Source organism: Perna viridis, chromosome 5, assembly GCF_037379345.1.
Source record: "Perna viridis isolate PV_CMFRI_1.1 ecotype Kerala chromosome 5, ASM3737934v1, whole genome shotgun sequence".
Classification (NCBI taxonomy): domain Eukaryota; kingdom Metazoa; phylum Mollusca; class Bivalvia; order Mytilida; family Mytilidae; genus Perna; species Perna viridis.
Genome location: NC_142449.1, coordinates 37,854,942 through 37,881,565, shown reverse-complemented (window position 1 = coordinate 37,881,565; position 26,624 = coordinate 37,854,942). Strand labels below are relative to the sequence as shown.

Here is a 26,624-nt window from a genome sequence, read left to right as displayed (position 1 = left end):
AGAATTTCGACTTTCTATTCAAATCCCGTGTTTTGGATATGGGACGAGCTCTGACGTCGCACAGCTTAAGTTTGTCTGACAAATCAGCCGTTGGACATCTAAGCAATTTCGGATTTGTCCGATTTCTGCTATGAATGTCAAATTATACGGTTCCCACGAATCCGGGTTGTTTCGCGCTAATTCCGGTTCGCCTTAGGTGGTTTCGCCCTGATTTTTGTATATCAAAATAAAATAGTGAATTTAAGGATTTAGCGATCTCAGATGCTTTATTAATAAAAAAAAAATGCATGTTAGTATCCATATCAAAAAATATTCTTGATTTTTTTCATTGAATTTATTTACTATAATTATTCTATGTCTCTTGTGAAAAAGCATGTAAACCTATGCAATTTGTCTGTAAATAAACTAAGTAAAATGTAAAACTGCACAACCAATTAATGGCATGGCACCTGATCTTCTTTGAACGTACGCTGCAGGTCCACAACGGCGAGTTCTTGTTAGCATTCTGACACAAAATACATATATCTCACATGTTAATAAAAATGGAAAAGATATTAAAATATTATTTAAAATCAAATAAAAACATAACATACATCTCTATTTTTCCTATTCTCTAACGATTCTGTAACAGCACTGTTTTTATAACAGTACTTAAGTATAATGCAAATTTTCATTGTAGTGCCGGTTTACAACATTTTTGTTAATTTGTATGTTTATTTAGCAATTTATATACACGTGTGAATTGTGACTCGTGCCTAGGTACACCTGACGTCCATTTACATATCAATTAACTTAATTATTTTATTACCTATGTAATCTCAGGCACGTGCCTAGATTATACTGTCGTAAAGAGATAAAAACTGACGCTCATTTACATATCAATTGAATTTGTAAAATGGATTTTTTGCATTTAATATATATATTTCTAGTAAAAAATTATTCCGACTCCCTGAAATTGTAGGTACTCCTAAAATGAACACTTTAAATCTAAAATATACATGACTGCACCAGTATAAACAAACACAGTACTTGTAAGTAATATTTGAATGGGCGACGAGCAGACTTTGGATCTAACAACCAACAGAGAATGTTTCAGACAAAACCTGTTATAAATTCTTTTTTCTATAATTCCCTCCGCTTATTGGTGTACACCAATACAGGCACTTAAAACTATAAAAGGGACTGGTAACTCATATCAAAGTATAAATGTTGTTTTATAACGAAAATAGGTATGGTGTATAAAACCCCACCTGGATGAAAATGTCAACCCAAGGCCACAAAATGTTCTTCAATGAATGTAGAGGAACCCTCATACCACCAGGCAAGTTGCAGCTGGCCACAAAACATCATTATAAACAGCTACAGTGAAGAGTTGACCCTATATACTCAAGTAACATAACTCTGCTTCCCTGGTCTTTATACTGGTTAAACTTAAAGCCTATAAGATTTACATTTGACTCATGCATCATACTGGGGGGAAGAGAAATTATTCAGGATTTTATTGACAAATTGATGATTAACAAAATTATAATGAAAATACTGAGGAAGGGTGTCCGTTCATCAAAACTAAAATACCCTGAAACTTCTCCAAACCGGCCACCACTGGGACTAGAAAAAATGGCTGATTTATAGGGATGGTAAGAGCTGTTTCCATTAATGTGTTCAAAAACCCTACACCTTGTCAGTTTGTTGGTCGAGACATGTTTAATGCCAATTCAAAACTTTTGGCCTTTTAATACATTTCATATCTTGCATCATTTGTAAATGATTTGATTAAAGATCAAAGGGCTATTGATGGTAATTAATTATTTGTATAGTTTTCATAAATTACTTATAAACAAAGTCTAATAATTTCGCCCCTATGTTGTTTTGGCTTGGGTACAGGTCACATTAGCTGACAGTTAAAAGATCGTAAAGATCGTACTATTAAATGACCCCAGTTGCCTGACGTGTGTACACACTAATTTAACAGCCAACCAGTGACAAATGCAATGTCTGGATTAAATTTATTGTTAAAACTACTGTCCCCATCAATTATCATCTGTCCACTGATAAAAAATGCAAACTGGTCATTGAATGAATTATTAATTATGTAATATTACGTGATCATTTACAGTTTTGTTGACACATTTATTTCAGGTGAACAATAAACGGGCGCCCGAAATTTAGAGGTTGTTTTTATATGAAATGTGTAACTATAACTGTGAAAAACCAGCCGATGTACGGTTTTAGGGGGTGGCCGGTCTATTGAAGACAAAACACACAGGTTTTAATGTATATCGGCCGGTTTGGAGGGAAGACTGGTTTCTTGAGGGTCCGTTTTGGAAAAGTTTCACTGTATAATAAAAAAGTCAAAATTTACTGGTAAAAATCAACAATTACTTAATATGAGGAAGTGAAACCTTTTAACACTCCAGAAAGAGTAATCAAAGGTACCAAGGTCCCAGCAGAAATCATTTGAAGAAAGTTATCCATGGACAAAGACCAAACTTCAAAAACAGACATACACAGCAAAGAACATTAAGTAACTAAAATAGTACTTACAAAGTAACAGAAGCAAATGAGCAACTTCGATTCCCATAAAAACTGGGAGCATGGACTAGGTGTACCGATAGGGTAAGTGTCCTCTGCTTTTCTAGAAATAACTGCTGCTTATAAAAAGTCAAGTCTGGGATAGATGAAAGGGGTAAGGAAAACTATGACACGATGAACAAAATCAGTTTTCATGGTGCAGATGGATGCACCATAACGATCCACGAGTTCATGATGGTGACCATAAACTTCTGTAGTAATAATTTCAATCTTGTAGCAATATAACCTTGTTCCAGAAGCCTGATTGTAAGAGTCCTAGCACGATATAAAAAGTCTGTGTAGTTACAGCAAGCTCTGACATAACATATGAGTTGTGATATGAAAACTCCATATGTAGGTGCTGAGGAGTAATCAAGGAAACCAAGGTTATAGAGGTAATCAAAAGAATATAATCCTGGGACAAAGACCAGACATGGAAAACAGATACACACAACAAAGAACATAAAGTAACTAAAATCATACATACAAAGTAACAAAAGTAAATGAGCAACTCAGACTCCACTAAAAACTGGGAACATGGACCAGGTGCACCGGTAGGGTAAGCGTCCTCTGCTTTTCTAGAAACACCCGCCGAGTTGCTCATAAAAAGTCAAGTCCAGGGTAGACAAATGAGGAAAGGTAAACTATGACCCGTTGAATAAATCAGTTTTCATGATGCTGATGGATACATAACGATCCACGAGTTCATGATGACGACCATAAAACTTATGTAGTGATGACTTCAATCTTGTAGCAACATAACCCTGTTCCAGAAGCGCGATACAAAAAGTCTGCGTAGTTTCGGCAAGCTCTGGCATAACATATGAGTTGTGATATGAACATTCCATATGCAGGAGCCGAAGGGATGTTGCCACAGATGAAAGGAAAGTTGACAATTTTGTATGAAAAGTCATCACGTTTGTCGTAAAGTTTGGTCAATAGTTTTCCTTTACCATCGATTTCTAAGTGTAGGTCAAGATAAGAGGCTGACTTCACAATATCTGAAGTATCTTTTATCTCAAGTTCTTTGGGGTAGATGCGATATATCAAATCCCCGTTCCTAGGATTGTTTAATGATAGTACATGTACGTCATCTTCTATATAGCGGAAACTGAGATTAAAAGATCTAGCCAAACAATGTTCTTTCTTTTGTATCAGATCAGCTATAAAGTCAGCTTCATAAGAGTATAGGAATAGGTCAGCAAGTAGAGGAACACAATTTGTTCCCATTGGAATACCGACCATTTGTTGAAAAATGCGTCCACCACACTGGACAAATATGTTGTCGATCAAAATTCCAGCATTTTGAAAACATCTTCTTCTGTATATTTGGAAGATAATTTGGAATGTTTTTTACAAAGTATGAGGAATCTTTACCAAGAACTATAGAAGAAACATTAATTAAAAACTCCTTTGATAATTTTTGTCAGTTCTGATTTGATATGTACATGTAATCTTATAACCTTCCAGTATGGTAAATTTTGATATGATATACAGTTTTAATTGTCCTAATGCATTATCTTAATTGTCATGGTCTGAAATGTCCATGGGCCGAAATGTCCTGCATTTGTAAGGAATTATGGGTTGTCATGGTCCAAATGTCTTTGGATTGAATTGTCCGGCAAAGGTTAGCATTATTGTACCAATAAACTGTGAAATGTCTTTAATGATTCCTTTAATTTAATTTAATTTTGTTTTATTCTGTTGCAATTTGCATGTTTTTATTTTTATTTTATTTCGTTTTGATTCATTTTGTTTTGTTTCAATTTTCTTATTATCAATTCTTTTCATTTTATTTTGTTTAGTTATCAATTCACAATTTTTAAATTACCTAAGAATTATGGGTATATGTAATTCAAATTATGTCATTTTCGTAAACATTTGGATATTGACGCTTTTTCTGGCCTTAAGTATACAGAACCCAGTTGATAATACAGCTATTAACTCTCCCGAATCATTAATTGCCCCAGGGAAAATTAATAAATTTGGTCAACTTCTACATGTATCTGTTAATTAAGTACTTCAAACTCATCATTATGTAATAAAAATTATATCATTTTAATAAGTTTCTTGAATCTTTTGATTGGTAGGAATTGCATATGTTTAAACAAATAGAAAGATACAATGATTAACAGTTTACTGGTGTATAATTTGTGAAAATGAAAATTTTGTTATTTCTTTTTCAAGGCATACATCTAGGTACATTCATTTAATCATCATTTTATTGTTGTACAAAACACATTTATTAAAAATAACCATTGCCATTTAGCAGATTTTTCTTTTTCATTTGATATTAATTATAGTTTTCAGGAACATTCATTGACAAATCATTCTTTATGAGCCTTTAAAAAAGTGAATTTATTGCTTATTTGTCTAATAGGACCTATTTTGAACTTAAAAAATATTTACATTCCTTTTATTTTAGATAAATAAAAAATACATGTTGCCGTTCTACAATCTTTAATGTTTAATTTGGTACATCACTCATGAAATCCACCCAGTGTTTTTTTACAAACACCCTTAGCAATGTTCCCCTATTTTCAACAAATAAATTTGAGAAAATTGGGTAATAAAAAGCCAAATAGAAACAACAGTGTTCTATATAGAAGATTACAAGTGGCATCTCCCTCTAATATACACTCCCTGACCAATACTACTAAAATATATTCATCTCATTACTGATAAGCACCAACAGTAAAACTCTTGAACAATAGGTGCATAATTAGAATATACATGTTCATTTTCCCAAAACCATACATGTACAATTCAAAGCTTGCAAATGTCATGACTAAAAGTGATAGCCTTCATTATGCACAGGAGTTACAGTCCAAATAATAATGCCATTTTGGGAGTCTATTTTAGAGACTCACAGGGATACAAATTTTGAAAATGGGCCATTTTTAATGATAAGAAATATTGCTCAGTGAACGGTCCTGATTACTTGGACGAGAAATCTTATAAAGTCTCAAGACTATCTGAAAAGATTAATTTATTGTTACTCTGACGTGATCTTCAATCAAACTTTTTTAATTGTTTGGCTAAAGATAATGTTAAAATTTCTCTGTAAGGACAGTCACTGTTTTAGATTACTTTTGGAACATGACTTCTTTTTCATTGTAATATTGGTGAAACTGAAGGTAAATTAAGATGAAAAATACATGTAATAACCGTGTAGATCATAACACTTCACAGTGCTGGCTATGAAACTCGGATAGTAAGACATGGCAATCATATCCATTATTGTCATATATTTAATTTTGAAATTGTAATATATGTTGATAAAATCTTAACAACTATTAAAAATAGAAATATTTGTATTAAATGACAAGGACTTTATCCCCGGATTTTGTCATCCAGATTCCTTCTTTTTTTTTATTTCAATAGAAAAAGAAATGGCAAGTAAATTTCGAATACTTAAACTACCGTGTATTATTCATAATGCGTATATTGAACAAATAAAATGAGCTGAAAACTGTAGGCTATGATTTAAAGAAAAGTTTGGTACACAAGTCAATTGATAATTTTTTGGTTTCATAACATATTTTTTTTTAAATCATGAAATAAACCATACACTCCAATAACTCTAACAGCACAACATGAAGTTAATGTCATTTGCAATGTCATAACAAGCCATGTTCTGAAGAAAATATTTTTTTTTATATTACAATCATACATGTAGTTCAGGGGTTCAAATTTACTTTCAAGATCGAAAGGTCCTGGACTTATTTCCATCCTGAATGAAAGGTCCTCAATTAGAAAGTGAAATGTCCTAAATAATAGTTAATGATACAGTAGGTCCAGGACCTAGGGTAAATGAAATTACAAAGGTCCAGGATAAAAAAAAATGAGTATCCTTGACCTTGGATCAATGCTAATTTGAATACCTAAAGTTTAATTCAGAAGTGAGGAATCCAGATAAATCAACAGTTATTGTGAGTGAAAAAATACAGCATATTTATTGATTTTTGTTTGATATTATTAAATTTTTAACATGATTAAGCCAATATAAGTATTTTATATCAATTTTATTTGTAATTGTTTACTCCATTGTAATGTTTGATATAGAGTAATACTCAATTACATTTAGAATAAGTAACTAATGTCAATCATAACTTTATACAAGGATATTCTAGCAAAAATGCAAGTTTATATTTCAACAAGAAAACCTGTATGTTTGTCTGTCTGTCCATCTGTCCAAACTATTTTCTGCAGCTTGCTGTAATGTTATGAAATTTTGTGTGATGCAATACTAGTATAACCAGATGGGGATGTGCATACTGTCAGAAATTTACATGTATGTTTAGACAAAAACTGTAGATATGATGGCTGTTGGACTAAAGTGTTTTTTTAGCAAAACTTGGTTGCATGTGTTGTCCGCAACTCCATCTCAAAACTTGCAGGATTGTAATGAAATTCAATAGAGTTTTAGATGTGATAATTGTCAGAAAGTTATGTTGGACAAAAATTGTAGAAATGAGAGCTGTTAGGTTTCAGCCTTTTCCAACAAAACTTGGCAACTCCTTCTTAATGACTTGCAGGATTGTTATGAAATTTAATGGGTGTTAAATTACTATATTGCAATGTTGATATTGTCAGGAATTTATGTTTGAACAAATATTGTAGAAATGATGACTGTTGGCATTTTTCAGCGAACTTGGTCTTCTGTGTTTTCCATAACTCGTCCTTAAAAACTTGCAAGATTATTTTGAAGCTTGATTGAGTGTTAGATTACCATATGGAGATATGCATATTTGCATATTGTCAGGAATTAGTCTTATTCTGTTATTGTGTTCTAAAAAAAATTACTTACTTATGATTTTGAATTTTTTTTCAAATTTAAATATGCCAAGCTCATTTATTAATATTTGACATTTGGAAAGAGTTCAACAATTAGATTAAAGGATTAGTGACAATTATAATTGGTCTATTATTATCTGAGTAAATGACAAAGGACAGGTTGTCATTCCTGTACTTGTGTGATACATTCTCCATTCACACATACATGTACATGTATCAGTGTTCTTGGATTTTTCAAAATTTGTGGGTTTCCACAGGAAACTTCCCACTTTCAGTGCCTGCTTTCCGAAATGAAGAAATCCTTTAAAAAATTCAAGTATAATAAACAACTTTCCTCACCAAAATTTCACTTCCCCCAGGTGACGGGAAAGTGGAATTCTATTCATATAGCTAAAAATGTATTAATGAAAGCATGTTTTTAAAGAATTGTCATGAAGTGTACCAACTATAACATGCTTGAAAATGATATTGATGGATACAATAAATTGAAGGAAATTATATTTTTTATTTCATATATTGTTCTCAAAATTACGAAATGGCTCAGTTATGATCACTTGTCACCTAAAATAACAGGAGACTTTTCTTGCAAAAGGAAATTATGGAAGGTCAAACCTCACATATAGAGGACCTCCCATGTACTTGTGGAACTTAAACATTGTGGTCCCATGCAGCAAAATAAAGACATTCTATGAGAAATTACAGTTGTTCTTTTTTGTGGATATAAGCATACATTTGCTGGCTATATTGTCAGTAATGCAGACACAGAGAGAATGTATCTCATGCTAAATCAGACTTACATGAAGTCAGACTTAAACATTTACTCTGTATGTATTTTTTTTATGTGCAATGTAACTTTTGACTCAAGTAATAGTGTTTTTAAAATCTGCATAAAAATCAGTTTTGACCCATCAAAGTGATTAAATGTAAATGTTGTTTGGCAAGAACAATAAAAGTTGTCCAGGATTTTATGGTTTTTTTAGTCGTATATGTTGAAACAAAAAGTAACACAAAACCTCCCAAACATAGGTACGTTTATTTCATTTACCCATGCTTAATTAATCCCCTAACTACTTTCCATCCATCTGTCAGTTTGGAAAAAAATTGTAGTTTTCCACTCTTTTTTTCTAAAAGCTTGCAGACATTGAGCTGATTTTTGGCATGTAGTCAACCTTGATGAGTTACAGATCAAGTTTAGGTTTCATTCCGCTTAGCTGATTTTTGTATTAGTTATGGGCCTTGAACTTTGAAAAATTAACAGAAACTTAATTTTTTTCGGCACTTTTTTTCTAAATGCTTGCTGATATTTAGCTGATTTTTGGTTTATGAGTCTACCCTTATGAGTTACAGATCAAGTGTACATTTTGATAAATTCCACTGATTTTTGGGTTTTTGATCCTTCAGGATCAAAATACCCAATGTTGCCGGTTCATCACTGGAACTTCCCTACTATTTCTGAACACTACTCAAAAATATAGTCCAAATATAATTCCTTTAATATCATTCAATACCTTTTTATAACCAGTAAATGTGTTTCTGGCCATTATTCAGCTCAATAATATTCAAATATTTCTGCAAATAAAATTAAGATCTAGTCTTCAAATCAACTGAAGATTTTTGGGACTTTTTTTGGCCATGTAAGATACATGCATTTAGTAATAAATTTTCACTAGGGAATTTGGTTCTTGCAGTAAAGTGTCAAGATGTATTAAATGTGTTGAGCATGTTCTATTTAACACATTAATCAGTAAAAATCTCCATTCTATCATTATTATTTTACCAATTAATAATCATGAAGTGAATAGCAGTGATTTTAACCAAGTAAAATTGGCGGGAAAATTCAAATTGATAAAAAGTTTTATTTAAGTATTAATCACAGTGTAGGGTTAATACACTGTTAATATAGTTATTGAATGTAAATGCTATAAACTGACTTTTGGACTGGTTTAAAAATTAGGAGAAAAGGTGAGATTCAACAAAATTTGTAAATTATCTGAAGTTGGATTCTGTTTAAGTATTGATTAGTTCATACTTCAGAAATCTGGAGTATAGATTGACATTCAGTTACATGTGTTAGGGAAAACAGTCCTAAATTATATATCACCGTTTTTCGTTTACATCATTTATTCTTTGAAATTGTGTTCAAGCTACAAGTTTAACAAGAATCAAAAACCTCCAGTGCTATCAGCACTTTGTTTGAGTTATGGCCCTTGACCTTGGAAAAATTTACCAAAATTCAAGTTTTCCACACTTTTTTTCTAAACGCTTACAGAAATTGAGCTGATATTTGGTATGTGAATCTACTCAGATCAGTTACTGATCAAGTGTAGGTTACATTCTGCTTTGCTGAATTTTGTTCGAGTTATGGCCCTTGAATTTACCAAAATTTAAGTTTTCCGCACCTTTTTTTCTAAACACCTGAAGATATTGAGCTGAATTTTGGTATGTGAGTCTACCTTGATGAGTTACAGATAAAGTTTACATTTCGTTACGCTTTGCTGATTTTTTCCAAATTTGCCAACTTTCAGTTTTACGCCCTAGACCAAAATTTCAGTTTTACATGCTTTTTTTCTATAGACTGAAGATATTGAGTTGTTTTTTTGACAAATCAGTCAACCGTTATTTGAAACCTATTCTGTCCAATTGTCTTTGCATAAAACATTGCAAACCTGCATCTTTTAAATGGATTTGAACATCTTTCTTGTCTTTGTCCATATCCCTTTGGTTCAAAATCACGGTAATTTCCTCAGTTTATCATTTATACGTGATGATCCAAGTTGGAATTTTGGTCGGTGATATACACATGTAAACAGCCAGTAAGGGACTACTGTATTGTTTTGCAATACTCGCAGAATACTTGTTTGTTTTAGGAATAAACACTTTGTAACAGACATGTCATCCAAAAAGGCAAATGACAAAGATAGCAGACAGAATGAGGTGGTAATGAAACTTAGGATTAAAGAGGTAATTAGTTATATACAAAGTTAGGATTTAAGAGGTAGATAGTTATATACAAAGTTAGGATTTAAGAGGTAGATAGATGTATACAAAGTTAGAATTAAAGAGGTAGATAGTTATATACAAAGTTAGGATTAAAGAGGTAGATAGTTATATACAAAGTTAGGATTTAAGAGGTAGATAGTTATATACAAAGTTAGGATTTAAGAGGTAGATAGTTGTACACAAAGTTAGAATTGAAGAGGTTTATAGTTATATACAAAATTAGGATTGAAGAGGTACTCAGTTACATACAAAGTTAGGATTAAAGAGGTAGATAGCTGTACACAAAGTTAGGATTTAAGAGGTAGATAGTTATATACAAAGTTTGGATTAAAAAGGTAGATTGTTATTTACAAAGTAAGGATTAAAAAGGTAGATTGTTATATACAAAGTAAGGATTTAAGAGGTACTCAGTTACATACAAAGTTAGGATTTAAGAAGTAGATAGTTATATACAAATTTTGGATTAAAGAGGTAGATAGTTATATACAAAGTTAAGATTAAAGAGGTACTCAGTTATATACAAAGTTAGGAGTAAAGAGGTAGATAGTTATATACAAAGTTGGGATAAAAGAGGTAGATAGTAATATACAAATTAAGGATTTAAGAGGTAGATACAAATATAGTTATACACAAAGTTAGGATTTAGGAGATAGATAGTTGTATACAAAGTTTGGATTAAAAAGGTAGATTGTTATATACAAAGTAAGGATTAAAGAGGTACTCAGTTACATACAAAGTTAGGATTAAAGAGGTAGATAATTGTATACAAAGTTAGGATTAAAGAGGTAGATAGTTATATACAAAGTTAGGATTAAAGAGGTAGATAATTATGTACAAAGTTATGATTTAAGAGTTAATACTTATATACAAAGTTAGGATTAAAGAGGTACTCAGTTATATACATGTACAATGCTTTTGCACACTCTTGAAACATCAAAAAGTTTGTTTTATTGATATTGTGCTATGGTCAAAGCTTTTATATGCTGATGAAACATTGAAAATGAAAAATTTAATTCTTAAATAAAAGTTAACACAGTGTAATTCCTTTTAAACATACAAAAAAGCATTATATATGTGTGGATATTTTATAATTGAGAAATGTGTTCCTTTTCATTGATCATGCTGATGATTAAAGATTTAAGTTGGCCTAGGTTCTGGTACTGGCATCTAAAATAGACAAATTTAGATTTAAAAACTGAATTGTCATCATTGGTTGATATGATATACATGTTTATATATATGAATATACATGTACACGTATATATATGTATTACAAAATTAATTCCAAGCTTGATTGTTACATGCTTTAAAACAATATTCTTTTGGACAGAATGTTTCGAAGTATGATATTATGATATTAGATGAGTTGCCTTGTCAGTCTAAACTTGAATATTGCCTTTATTTTCTCAGATATTTTCATATTGTGTAGGTAGGTCAGTATTTTACTCTAAATAGGCTTATTCCTTAATTATAAACTTGCAGTTTTTAATGTGTTATGATTTTGATGGTATGATATCAAGTTATATATATTAGTCTAATGAAATCTTTACTTTTTTATCTTTTCAGTTAGAAGATGAAGTTTCTGGATTAAAAAAGAGACTTGACGAACTGAGGAAAGCCAAAAATACAACAATGGTTAAAAGGGAACAGAAAGTATTAGAAGTTGGCCTTCCATTTGGGAAAAGGTAAAAGTTATCGCAGTCAAATTTATTCACACATTCATTACCGGTACATATGACCCCACAGTCTCAACATTAACTCAGGAATATTGTGAAACTTGATCATCAAGGAAACAGGATGGTGGTCCTTTTATGGCTATTAAACAAGAAGGGGGCTTGGTCACAAGAATGACATTAACACCAATAATTTCCTGATGTTATGCCCATTTGTAGACTCAGCTTTATAGCAGGTATCTAGCTAATGTTTCTGAAGGGAATTTTAAGTATTTTGCATATTAATTTCTTTGTACGTCTTATAGAAGCAGATAAAATATAATTTACTACATTTAATAGATTACATTTGGTAATAACTTATTGATGTTTTATCCAGACTGTCATCTTTCATACGGACAAAAGAGCTATTTTTGCTTTATTCACTCAACACCCAGTGATATTTTTGGTCTTTCTTGATAAAACCTTATCCTATTTCAGTTGAAATAATATATACATTTTTAAAATTTTGGAAACTAAGAATAATAGCAAACACAAAGTGATCTCAACAGCAATGTGTGTAAGTGAAAATAACATTCCAGTGATATTTTTCTGTGAAACCAGATGAGGTTCGGTCATTGGCAGGATCAGCCTCAATAGTAAAGTTATCAGCAAGATAATAAGATATTGACACTTATCAGGATCAATAAACTTAATTAGATTAGTGCTAATATTTACAATAGAAAATATACACTTGTGTCTGTTGCATTCCTTTCATTTTTTTCCTTCTTCATACCTGGTTCATACAATAATCATGGAAAAAGGGAAAAGTTGCATGTACTTACACATCTTTCTCAGCTGTTCCACTGGTTGTTCAAGAATAATTATAATAATGATATAACAATATTTCATTTCAAAAGGGTAACACAGTTAGTTTACAACTAATCGTCCCTGAAGCCCTCACACAAAAACAAAAATACAAGGTTAATTTCAATGCCACAAAACAAGTGCTGCTTAAAAAGACTTATTCCTTTTATACTTCTTATTTCATGTGGGAGGGTATTCCAATGAGATGGGTCAGAGTAAACAAAAGTATGTCTGAATAGTTCTGTCTTAGGTTTATGAATAAAAAAATAGCATTGTTTGTGACATTTTTTAATGGTATTGATTAAATTCAGGAACAAATTTTATTTCATCTGCTAAAGGAGATGAAGCTAATCCATTTAAACATTTAAACATCAGTAGGCACTCGTGATTTATAATTCTATTCTCAACAGTTAGCCAACCTAAAGAATTAAAGAAGGGATTAGATGGGGCACAGAATTCTGCATCAAGTATAAGCCTAGCTTCCCTCTTTTGTAGTCTAAGTACACATAAATTTTCTTTTGTACAATTGCCCCAAATAGAACAGCACTAGTCAATTAATGGGAGAATATATCCTGAGTAAAACAGTTTCCTTGTTTCTAAGTTCTAGATCCTTTTTAATCCTAGACAGAAGATAAAGTTTACTTGAAATTTTTTAGCATACGATGTCTACTTGTTTTGACCAGCTCAGTGTCTGATCAATTTGGACTCCTGATAATTTTTCACATTCTGAGTTCTTTAGTTCTTCAGATTTTATCAATAATTCAGGGGTGCTATTTTTCCATAAAAATATACTAGCTATGATTGTAATATTCAAACAGAAGCATAGCTTTTTTAAGGTAAGAAAGGAAATAATTTTTGGAATTTATGCATATAGTTGTGTCAGCTTGATGTGCATATGTTTACGTCAAAGGTTATGTGTAGAATATTCCCACCATCCATGGAGAACTGTTTTATTTTTGGAATTTGTACATACTATGAATCAAACCCACTAAAATTTAAAAGGATACATGAAGCTGGAGCTATAAAAAAGGTTAAATTGAGAATTCAAGAAAGGTTGAACCTCAGAGTGCTTTCTTTTATAAGCATACCTACAGCATATTAGTAGTAAGCTTAGTTTGCTCGCCTGGCCTATAGAGCCATGTGAGCTATTGCCATTACTTGGTGTCTGTCATCAGTGTGTTTGTCTGTCATCATTACCAATTTTTCAAGACTCTTCTCCACTGACACTACTTGACCAATTAGAACCAAACTTGGTATGAATGTTCCTTAAAGTGTTCTGCATAGAAATGATGTGGGGTTTTTTATCCATAGAAAAACATAGCCGTGGTTACTAAAAATAGAACAAAAGGGTCAGACAGAAGTTTGTCGCATATACCTCCAAAACTGCTACGTATTATCAAATTCTGACGAAGGGTAAATGTTGTCTAATTTTCATGTAAATCTGTTTAGCCATGTTTGAGCTTTGCCCTTTTTTGACATCTTTTTGCTATTTTGATTAAAAAAAATATCCCCAGAAGTTACTGGACAGAATTTTAATGAAAATTGATATAATTGTTCCTTATGTATGAGTGTTAGGAACTTTTATCCAAGAAAAAAATGGCCACTTTTACAAAAATAGGATGTCTCTTATTGAGACAGGTGAGTGATTTTGGCTCTGTAGAGCCTGTCGTTTTGTAATTAAAATTATTTATCATATAGGGGAAAGCAAGATTTGGAAACATATTGTTAGAAGATGGGTAATTTTCACACTCCCTTATCGTTACTTTGAATTCAATGGGGGATTCTTTTTGACAAATTGAGAGACTTTCTTCAGGAAAAATGTTTTAGTGATCCATTTAGGCAAGCAAATTTACTGACACAAAATAATAAAGATAAATCTTGTAATGGGATATACATGTACATGTAAGGCTGTTTTCTTCAATGTAGTGGAAATCAAAGACTCTTGAAAATATGAAGTTGCTAAAACAAAAAATATTTAATTTCTGAAAAAAAAAGGCTACATTGTATGCATTAAGATGTGTATCAAACTTGTAATTCCTGGTCTTTCCACAAGTAAACAAGAGGCTCCCAGGAGCCTGAATCACTCACGTGGTTGAAGTTTGTCATTTAAGGGCAATAAATTTAACAAGGAGTTGTCCAAAAATTTTGACTTTGGTAGGACTTATAAATCCCACATCAGGATACCCCAAGTAACACTCATACCAAGTTTGATTCCAGTTGGTCAAGTAGTGTCAGAGGAGAAGATTTTTGAAAGTAATAACATTAAAAAAAGCAATAAAATGTCAAAAAAGGGCAATTACTCCAACATTGCTTAACAGATTTAAATGAAAATCTTACTACAGATAGATCTCATCACGCTGAAACACTTTTATCCTATGACAGAATTTGGCTAAACCAAGCGGTTTTGGAGATATGTGAAAAACTACTGTCTGACCCCTTTGTTCTATTTTTAGTAATGGTGGCCATGTTTTTTTTTTTGATGGATCAAAAATCCCCACATCAGTTCTATGCAGGATACCCAAGGAACATGCATGATAAATTTGGTTCTAATTGGTCTAGTATTGCTGTAGGAGCAGATTTTTTAAAGAAATAACATTAAAAATAGCAAAAAACGTCTAAAAAGGCAATAACTCCAACATGGCATAACAGATTAAAATGAAATCTTGACTACAGATACATGCAGATCTTATCATGTTGAACAAAAATGAAAACTTGACCACAGATACATGCAGATCTCATAATGCTGAACATTTTTACCCCGTGTAAGAATTTGGCTAAACCTAACGGTTTTGGAGATATATGCGAAAAAGTACTGTCAGTCACCTATGTTCTATTTTTAGTAATGGAGGCCATGTTTATCAACGGATCAAAAATCCCTGCAATAGTTCTATGCAGGATACCCAAGGAACATTCCTACCAAGTTTGGTTCCAATTGGTTAAGTAGTGTCAAAGGAGAAGAGTTTTGAAAAATTGTTAACATAGACAACAATGACAATGGACGACGATGAATGCCAAGTTATGACAATAGCTCACGTGGCCTTCGGCCAGGTGGGCTAAAAAAGAAAGATTTTATGTTTGGATCTAGTTACAAAAACAAAGGAAATTGGTCTACATGACCATACACAAGTCCCTCAACAGTATTTACAGGTTACAGATATCTCAGGGATTTAAATTTTCTTTCTTGAGTTTACAGATATCTCAGTGATTCAAATTTACTTTCATGAGTGAAAGGTCCAGGACTTTTCCAAGTTTCAAACATGCCGAAATCAAAGTTTACAAATAAGTAGAAGGATTAAAAGTCCAGGACCTGGGTAAAAGAAATTTTAAAGGTGACATTATAGTATTGTTAGGGTTTCTCCAATTGCATAATGTACACTTAAACCAATCACCAGTTCAATACTGTTTATGTTTATCATTTAAAGGGACAGTAGAATTACAGAGACAAAGAAATCTGATAATGGAGTAAAGTCTAGAGAATTAGAGGAGAAAAACAAAGAAATAGAAGAACTAAGAAGAAGATTTGCTGAAGAAATGGAGCAAATGAAGAAAGATTTAGTTTCTGTAAATACAGTGACATCTGTCTAAACCAAATACTGAATTATCCCAAAACCTGTCTTAACAAGACACCTTTTGAAATCTCTTCATATCAGAATAAAAGTATTTCTAACCTAGGAAAACTAAATACCTGTCTATTAAAACCAAACTCTACAGTCAAAAAAGTGGTCTGATTATACAGGTTTCAATGAACATGTATTTTAAATTTTTTTTTTATTTAAATCCATGTGATCAGTAGTAACACTGATATATCCTTTTTTTGGGAGACTGTATAAGTCCCTGCTTGGCAACTAGGGATTATATAGTGAAGTTCATGATGTCTTTCCAAACATTCTTAGCGTGTACTATACAGTTACAATTAGGCACTTTGTTTCACACACCAAGTTTACCCACTTTATTTTTGTAAATCTCAAAATGAAAAGTTGAAATTTGGTGCATATATTGATTAAATGTAGTTTCACATTTATACATTGGCACGTTTAGGTTTCCCGCATGCATGATACATAAATTCATGCTCAACGCTGACCAAATGCATGATAATAAACACTCACATCAATGAAAAATAATGATATTATATGAAGAAAGAAAAAATAGAAAATAATATTGATGAAATACAAAAAAAAAATGATAGCAGAAAATATAAAAATAACAGATGAATAAAGAAAATAATGAATGTACAAAAAAATCCAAATGTTTCTCTAGTGTATTAAAATGAATGCTTGTATTGTTAGTTTAAATGAACCCTTGTATCATGAACAAATGCTAAAATGGGAAATGTAAATGTTTCAAGGAGTGTATGAGTGATGGTAAACAAGTGTAATTTAAATGAAGAAAGGTATCCAGAATGTTTCAGTCCCCTGCCATATTAGGTTCTCTCCTTAGCATCAGCTGGCTGATTTTCAAAATACCTTATTTAGCATGAATTTTAGAAATTAAAATCTTAATACAATTTTTCCTTTCAGTCATTGCATGTATGATCCAACAACACTCCATTCTACTTTTTGTTGAGTGACCTTTTTAGGATCCTCAGGTTTTTTCTCTTTGCATATTGCTGTCAAAATCATGACTGATGAATTTTGATTGGCTGATCAGGAAGGTCATATGACAATTTAGTGATTTTTCAACCATAGAGGAGAATATTTTAACCATGGTGGCCCACCATGCTAAAACAGCTCATGAAGAACTCTAGCACCCCTGATTTGCCCTAAAACTGAGTAATATTTTTTTTCAGTATGTTACCATGGCTACTTGTTTATATGACAATAATCACTAATTTACTTATAAATTAATTGAACCCCCACATATATATATATACAATGTCTCAAAATGTGACAACTCTATTCTCTACACTGCTCCATCGGATCAAATTGATACAGGGAAGATAACGTAAACTTATAGAAGGGTCTGGAAAATTCCCAACGATGTTAGAACTGTCAAATTTGTGAAGCAAATTTTTGTCGTTTCCTCCGCGGGACTCGAACTTGTACCGCTGTGACATCTATGGCAACACCGCCTGCACTAAGTCCAGCGCCCTAGACCACTTGGCCAGCTAGGCTATATACACAGTAGTATGAGTTCGAGTCCCGCGGAGGAAACGACAAAAATTTGCTTCGCAAATTTGACAGTTCTAACATCATTGGGAATTTTTCAAACCCTTCTATATATATATCTTAAACCTATTGTGCTTTTGAAAAGTCGTGTAAGTTCTATTGTCCCAGTCTTTTCCATTCCATGTTTTTCTTGAAAAAACATGTATATGAAACAATGTTTCCACAATTCTTTTTATTCTAAGATTGTTTTTATGTTATTGTAGGCTCTGAAACATGTAATTACTTACACTTCTCTATTATATTTTTTTCCAGGAGTATGCTTGTGACCATGACATTATTATAGAGAGTTTAAGGAAGAATATTTCCGAGTTGCAGGCAGATAATGCTGCTTTAGTAGTAGAAAATGATGATCTGAAGGAAAGAGTTACTTCCCTTGTCAATGATCTCAGTATAAAGGAAGCTACATGGTGTGATAACGAAGAAAAACTTAAAATTCAGGTAGTTTTAGTTTTCAAGTATTGTGTTGTTGCAAGAATATATTTCCAAAATATTATTTAACGTCTGTTCATAATCACTTTACCATATGCTCTTGAAGAATGGAAACTACATGTATAACAAACACTATTTATCATTGTTTTACCATAGGCTGACCATTTCTGTTGCATTATTTTACCCCTAGCCATAGTGCTTGTGGTCTCAAAGCCTTTTAAGGATATCATTTTAGAATGCATTGTTTTTTTTATGTCAGGTTGTTATGTGATCTCTCCTGTATGATTTTCTTTATTTTTTATAAGTTACAAAAGTCCTGGGGAGAAAAATATGCAGAATGGATGCAGAAAACAGAACAAAAGTTAGAAGAGCTTCAGCAGGCTAATGCATTATTGTAAGTATAGTTATCTGCCTTATTCAATTTTCTTAAATAGTTCTGTTTATTTTTTTTCTTAAAAAGCAGTCTACAGGTGTATTTACAAAAAACTCTTCAATATGGTCATCAGCTTTAACAGATAATGAATCATTAGTGTTTTGATTTTAGTTTTTAAATCATGTCATATATATTGTTTCTTTAGAAATGTTTAATAAGGGCATTCATTCATAGTTAAGTATACTTATATCATTGTGTGGCATCCATACATTTATTTTTGTTACATATGATGAATTTTTACAAGATCAGATTTGTAAGAATAAAGATTAACCAAGGAGTTTGTAAAGTCACACCTATATCTTAACTTAAAAGCCCTTCATTTGCATAGTAGTGGGGATTTTGTATAAATTGTCATTCACTTCCATTATATTCCTGTACCTGTCAGTATACAATAAAAAAAATTATGATATGGAATACTTCATATCAGCCCAACTGTCATGCCAGTCAGCTTGAGTACTGGAGTGAACCTGTATTGCTTGATATTGAGTTGATGGATTGATACACAAGTTTTAGCTGTAGTATAATATAAGTAGCATACTTACATAATTGGGTTTTCAGACGAGGTTACCTCAGAAACAGAGGAGATGACCCTGATCATTTACCAGGTATATCTCACTGTTTTCATTGCACAACTGTAAACTTTAGCATCAAGGCACTTGTTTGATTGCATTCATTGAGTTTGTAGTATACATGTATTACTGAATTGTATAAATCAAAAATAGCTCATCAGAGCTCCAGAGTTCACTCAATATTGTCAGTGTTAGATTCTGGCTGCTGTAGATGTGCAGAGTTATATTTGTCAATTATTCTTTGAAGCTCACCTGGGATAAAATATTTTTTTCAATAACAATAAACAAGTGTACATCATGGTTGCCATCTTCTTTTATAGAACTCAAGGTAAATGTTACCAAAATCAAGTAGGGGATTTTCAAAACCATAATCGAACAGCAAAAATAAAATAACACGTCATCAGGTTGAAAAGCTCAACAAAAGTTGGAAACTCTTATGAGTTATTGACCTTCAGAGGCTAAATATGAATGTTTTTGCTACTTTATTGCTTACATCTTAAAAGAACAGGTAGAATGAAAGTTTAAATTGATGGTATTATTATTTTTATGGATATGCTTCAAAGTCTGTATTTTTGTTGACGATTATTTGATAATTTCCACGAAGAAGTAAATGAAAACATTTTTTCTGTCCAGGCTGTGCAATTAACTTGACATATGGGTCCACCTAGACTCCAGGTGATTTAAAGGCTTCTTGTTTTATGTACCAGTTTCTTTTTTGTATTCCTCATTTTTTTTTTTGGTGTAGCATTTGCTATGCTCAAAGAAATTATGCTGGAAAGAAATGTTTTATGTTGTTAAATAAGGGTCAGAGTTATAGTGTACTATACAGCATGATAAATCATGATTTAAAGTGTAATGAAAGGAGAGATAATATGCATTAACAAGGCATTCTTGAAATACAGCTGCTAATATTAATTGTATTTATTGTAATATTACAATTTTACATGTATAAAAATTGGAAATGACTGCTTCATGTGTGATCAAATTACACCCCCTGCAAAAAAGTTTGGGGGTATATTGGAATCACCCCATCTGTTTGTCTGTCTGTCCCTCCCTTTGTCTGTCCATCTATCTCCTAAACCACTCTAGGGATTTTGATGAAATTCATAGGAAGGTTGGATGTCATATGTACATGTGCATGAAGGAATACAATTAAACACCAAAGGGAGATAATCCAAATTAAATATTTTACATGGAAAAACCTTGTAAGCACAACTCCTCCTAAACCATTTTAGGGAATTTGATGAAATTTTATGAGAAGTGCATGAAGTAATATGATTACTGTTAGAGGACATGAAAGGGAGATAATGCAAATTAAGGGTTTTACATGCTAAACCCCTGTAAGGGCAACTTCTCCTAAACAGCTGAAGGGATTTTGATGAAATTTAATAGGAAAGTGCAAAGTTTTTGGGAGGATTTAGGAAACACCCTGTCTGTCTGTATGTCTGTCTACAATTCTTGTAAGACCAATTCCTCTTAAATGGCTGTAAGTATTTTGATGAAACATTACAGAAAGGTTTTAAAACATGTAGACTTGCATGAAGGAATATAGTTACTGTTTTGGACCTCCAAGAGGAGCTAAACCAAGTTAAGGGTTTTACATGTCTGTCCCTGGTCAAATTCTTTTGATTTCCGCTAGAATCGTAGTTCCCTTTATTACTCTTAAAACCTTGTAAGCACAACTCCTCCTAAACCATTCAAGGGATTTTGGTGAAATTTTATAGGATCGTTTTGCAACATATCTAGATGTGCATGAAGGAATATAGTTACTGTTGAGGGACTCCAAAGGGTGATAATCCAACTTAATAGTTTTACATGTTAAAACCTTGTAAGCACAACTCCTAAACCATTTAAGTGATTTTGATGAATTAATTTTTATTGGAATGTTTGGCATCATATGTAGATGTGCTTGAAGGAATACTGTTACTGTCAGGGGACTGCAAAGGGAATATACTAGTTATACATTCAACTGCATTTGAAGTAGGGATATTTTCTTTGTGAGCTAGCTCACAGTATTTCTAATTAATGATAAATAAATTGCTTAATTTAAATACTGTCACAAGTTAACACATAAGCAATAGAACATGTGTATTCATCAACCACATGAACTTTTTAAATATTTGCAATCTATGTTTTGTAGGGTTTTTGTAATACATGTATTTATATTGAATAGAAATCTATCTTTTCTATATCTTTTAATAGTCTGTTTCTAAGCATCATGAACTAATCAAGCTGTACTAGTGTCAAACGATCTGGAGTTGCAAAACATTATTAATCTATGTACAATGTAATTGAATAGAACTGGATATACTGGTATTTGCCCAGTGTGACTTTGCAATTTTGAGAGTCTGTATATTTAATGATATGATGTGATTCTGAATTACTTTTTTGTCTAGTAAGTTTCAACAATTTTACTGCTTTGTAAATGCATCTTGTTTTATTTCAGGAGGGGGTATTTAAAGAATCAAAAACCAAAAGGATCTGATACCACTGCACAAGACAAGCCATAGCATAAATTCATAACCATGATATTGCTAGTGTTTTGGCTGCTAGTCCAAATAGAACCAGACATATATTCACAATGATAATTGTCAATGATCTGCCTACTTGTCTAGAGCCAGTCAAATGAAGATAATTATTGTGTTTTTTTTACACATTACAGATGTGCTAAAGACTACAATACTTATAATTTAATCTGTCTTGTGAGACAAATTAGATATGTAAATGGATTCATTAATATTTGTGTGTTCTTTTTTTACTTTGGGGTCATATTTTAAGGAATGTGGTATTATCCAGGATCAATTAAATCATTTCACTTAACTGATCTGAAAGGAGAATGGGGTATTATGCTTTCTTACAGGCTAAAACACAACAGAAAATTAATCTGCAAGTGTTGAAATTGTCAATTGTTAATACAGAGTATCAAATTAATAGAAAACATAAATACATAAGGATTTTTGAAAAATCTTCCTTTGGACATGTTGAAAGGATGAAAAAATGGCTTGAAGTTACAGAAATTCAGAAACTGTTTATTTTTAAGTTTTTGTTCATACTCTGGTTATATTTCTGTCAAAGAAATGGTGTTCACATTCAAAAAACAACTTAATATTTACTGAGTACATTCATTATTATTCAGTTTATCAAATGTGAAAATATAAAGTTGTTTCTTGGGTGTGGATGTAAATCTGTCAAATTAACTTTAAATTGATCATTCTCAGCCTTTTTTTTCTGTCAAATGACTGATAGCTTTGGCACCAATGTGACGTCATTACAATGAGCTAAAGCCACAAAAGATTACATATTTTTGTTTTGTTTTGAACAATTTTTATGTTATTACAACATCATTGATATTTTTTGGCCGTGATCCTCTTTACACACCTTTACACATATTCCTTCATCCATATTGTTTGTTACATGAAACACTAGATTTAGAATTTGCCATCCCTTTGTTTAATTTGAAATTTGGTGACTTTTTTACATCTCCTTTTTAGTTAAAGTATATGACAGAAGGCTAATTAATGTGTTCAAGATGTTTTATGGAAAGTTCATTGTTTTAGATGCTTATATTTGACTGTTTTTTAATATGTATGTGTTAAGTGGAATATTAAACTTTTATCACTGATAAGTCTGCATCAGTGTGTTGCAGATAAGATTTATTTATGTGATTTAGATATAGAACCTTGCTTTGCAAGCAATTTATTATCAAGGTGCCCAAGCTTTTTAAACTTTAGGTTTTTTCTGTAGAATTATTTACTACTGTCAATGAAACATTGTTTTTCTTTATATATAATCTTATTACTTGTCATTTTTTAATTTGAGATTTTTTTTTAAGATGGTATAGTTTAAGTTGATATGTTTCTCCAGGACCTTATGATACATGAATAATTGGTTGATGTTTGATTCACAAAAAACAGTATTATAACTTGCAAGTGGCAGCAAATGAGGTTAGTTCTTTGTTTTTTTTTCTCAAGAAGTAATATAGTGTTAGCAGAACTGTGATAAAATATGGACATGTATTTTTATACTTTTTTAATTCAAATGTTTATTTAAATGCCATATTTTAAGAATGGTCTACCTTATTTTTAGTTGATGTAATTTGTTTTTCAGTATTTAAAGTTATATATTTTAATATTTATGTTAGTTTGTGGTTGTGAATTTCATTAATTTTGCATGGAATTTTGCATTATCAAACTGTTTACTATAACAGACCATGTCATGTCTCAGAAGTTTTTGAAATGAACCATGAAAAAAGGAATCTATTCACAGCTTGAAGACATTGTAATTTAAGATGTATTTGTGAGTTTAAAGTTCTCTATAGTAGCACACTGAACAATTACCAAACAAACACATTTGGCAGATCCAACAGAAGCAGTGGTATGCTGGTTTATTTTTACAGAACTTTTTATTGCTGTAATGCATGTTAAATACACCCCTGACATAATACCTTAACTCTTTATATTTCAAATGCAATTTGGTAAATAAAATATACAGGTATGTTTCAAATTGGTGTTATTAAACTCCAATTTAAATTGTTTTAGTTATTCAGTCCAAAGTTACTCTTTTCATCACACCATTTTGAGTGTTTTAAATGGATGTTGAATATATTCTCACAACAAAAAGTTCCACAAAAATATTTATCTTTTTCACGACTGACTCTTTTTAATTTTAAATACTATTCCATAAAAAAAATAATAAAAACTGTGTGGGACATGGTAGGAATTTATTCCCAATTATTATGTGTTTATGTATTTATTTTTAATGTTTCTTTTCAGAAAATCGAAGTTTTCAGATATTGGTGATTTTCTTTCAGATATATTTTTATATAGAATGCATTATGAGTAGGGAGAATAACTTATGAAAGGTCTTAAAATTTGTGAAAGTAAAATTGTAAATTTTGTTGTTGTAGATGGAGAGAGCCTATGAAGAAAACACATTAATCATTGCAGATATTTGCTTATTTTTTTTGTTATACTGAATGCTGTCCTCTTTAGTCTAATACTTTTAAGCTCTTTTTAGATATTTTTTACAGCACAATTTTTAAAAGGGAGATAAAGGGAATATGAATTTGCAAAAAAAGCACTACAAATTAAATTGGTTTTTGAATATAAAGGTACCAATCATATAAAATTGCAAATTTTGATATGCTATACATGTTTTTCAAGGAGTAAAATCTCATCAACAGCATTAAAACCAAATATAAAGGAAGATCTAAATCCCATAATAAATTGTATACAAAAAGTTTCCAAATCCAAAAGTATCAAAATAGAAGGCAAAAAAAGTTGTACCATGTGCAAATCAAGGAATGAAGAAGTTTAACTAGTGGTATTTCTGATTGTTGTTTGCTATTATTCTAATCAATTGAATTACCATTTGGAAACTATCATGTGCCATCATCCTTTTTATATTTGTTTGATTTCTATAGGGGACTGTACTTAGATGTACATAAAATTCAAATTATAAGGTCTGTTGGTGTTAAGTCCAATTTTATACCATTCTTCCCAAAGTCTATATAGGTATGAAGACTTTGACAAATTGATACATTTTGTTTTCAAAAAGTATGAATGGATATGATGTGTGTATTTTGATTGTATGTTCATGAATTATAGATTTCATGAATCACGGGTAGCACAATGTCTATTGACACCAGTAAATTAACTTTTGGTTGTTAACACACTTTTGATTTGTTTTTGAATTGTTAATGTTAATATTATTTTGAATAGATCTGGCAAAAAAGCTGATTGTTGTCATATTTATTTATTCTGCATAGTTTATATATATATTGTTGTTATCTTGTTTGTAACCCTGAAAAAATTAAGCACAAATTATAATTTGTAATTCTAAAATAACACAAAAATCAACACAAGGAAAATGAATTCTATATGCTCCTAAACATGATGCAAACATTAATAAGCTCTGAAATCTGCAGGGTAAATACTACCACCTGACAGTACCTTTGAATATTTGTGTATGACTTTCGGATTAGAGACTGAACCGTTTAGAAATAAGGAAAAAGAAATCAGCATTTTCATTAATTCAGGACAATAGCATATTCCAAATGAATGGATCTCTGAAATACCATAAAAAGGAGAATGGCATTGATTTTCAGGGTTGTGATTGAACCGTTTAGGAATAATGGGCCGCTTTGATTCTGGTCTTATTCTAACGCTGTGTCTGAATCGAAACTCAGAGTTGTATCAGTCTTTAATGACGGAACGATTTAAGACCAAAAGAGAGAACTGACCTCCCCAAAATCTACGAATATCCACACACGTAAAGAAAAGGTAAACTGTAAAGAATGACCTGAATATGTCCTATTTCGTTTATGAAATATGCACAACAATAATCAGAAAGTTCTTAACATTGACCATGGACAGGCGCGTACCTGCCGTTAGGCAACAAAGCTGTTGCCTGCACTTAATTTTGCCAATTTTTTTGGGTTTTTTTTTTTAGAAAAAATACATCCAGGAGAGGCATAAGTGATGCTCTAAAACGCTATCTCCGCGTAGCTTCGAGGGGGGGGGGTGGGGGGTGGGTTTGTCCCCTGGACCTGCTGGGGGCCTGAAGCGGCCCCAGACCCCCTGCCGCAATTTTGCCTACACTTCAATTTGGCCTCAGCTACGCGCCTGATGGACATTAAAACAAAGATATTGGAAATGTTGTGACAGACGTTTGTCCACGTAAAATCAACAGTTACAAATTATGCAGCATAGGTGAACGGGAAATTTGCGATACAAAGCAACTGCCAATTATCTTGGCAGCGTGTAGTTATGAATACTCTTTTGTCGATTTCTAAGTACATGTATATAGCAAAATGCGTTCCATGCAGTGAAAATGTCGAGTAGTCCGTATGAGAAAAGCAAATCATTTTTACTTCATCTGACCCGAAACTAGTTATTCAACAGACAATAGTCTTTTGTATACGGTTTAAAGTACTAAGCCACCTACCATTTTTATGCGGGGGAAATTTTTTTAAAATTAATCTTTTTTTTTTCAATATTATATAATTATCGAGGTAGGGCATGTAAAAGTAAATATTCAGTTCAATCAGATAGTTAATTTTTGATAAGCCATATAAAATTAATTAGTAGATTTTCAGAGTGTGCGGAACTTGTTCCGATCACGAGTTAAATCTTCATGCGTTCAT

General features: G+C 31.7%; 1 protein-coding gene across 2 annotated transcripts; it reads left to right on the top strand.

Moving 5' to 3' along the window:
* The first annotated feature begins 978 nt into the window (after positions 1-978).
* Positions 979-25,218, top strand: LOC148617389 (uncharacterized). 2 transcript variants are annotated; one of them, XM_088584975.1, is made up of 7 exons: positions 979-1,031; positions 10,236-10,329; positions 11,935-12,053; positions 16,307-16,445; positions 18,302-18,487; positions 18,784-18,872; positions 21,927-25,218. In XM_088584975.1, the coding sequence occupies exons 2-7, from the start codon at positions 10,258-10,260 to the stop codon at positions 21,988-21,990; spliced, it is 669 nt and encodes a 222-aa protein (XP_088441101.1). In that variant the 5' UTR covers positions 979-1,031; positions 10,236-10,257; the 3' UTR covers positions 21,991-25,218. The 2 variants fall into 2 exon arrangements, with proteins under 2 accessions (XP_088441101.1, XP_088441102.1); XM_088584976.1 differs by lacking the exon at positions 979-1,031 and adding an exon at positions 1,070-1,637.
* Positions 25,219-26,624: the final 1,406 nt, after the last annotated feature.

Coding starts and splice junctions, on each gene's coding strand:
- LOC148617389 (XM_088584975.1), top strand. CDS start 10,258: ATGTCATCCAAAAAGGCAAATGACAAAGATAGCAGACAGAATGAGGTG. Junction 10,330..11,934: donor TGAAACTTAGGATTAAAGAG/GTAATTAGTTAT, acceptor TTATCTTTTCAG/TTAGAAGATGAAGTTTCTGG. Junction 12,054..16,306: donor GGCCTTCCATTTGGGAAAAG/GTAAAAGTTATC, acceptor TATCATTTAAAG/GGACAGTAGAATTACAGAGA.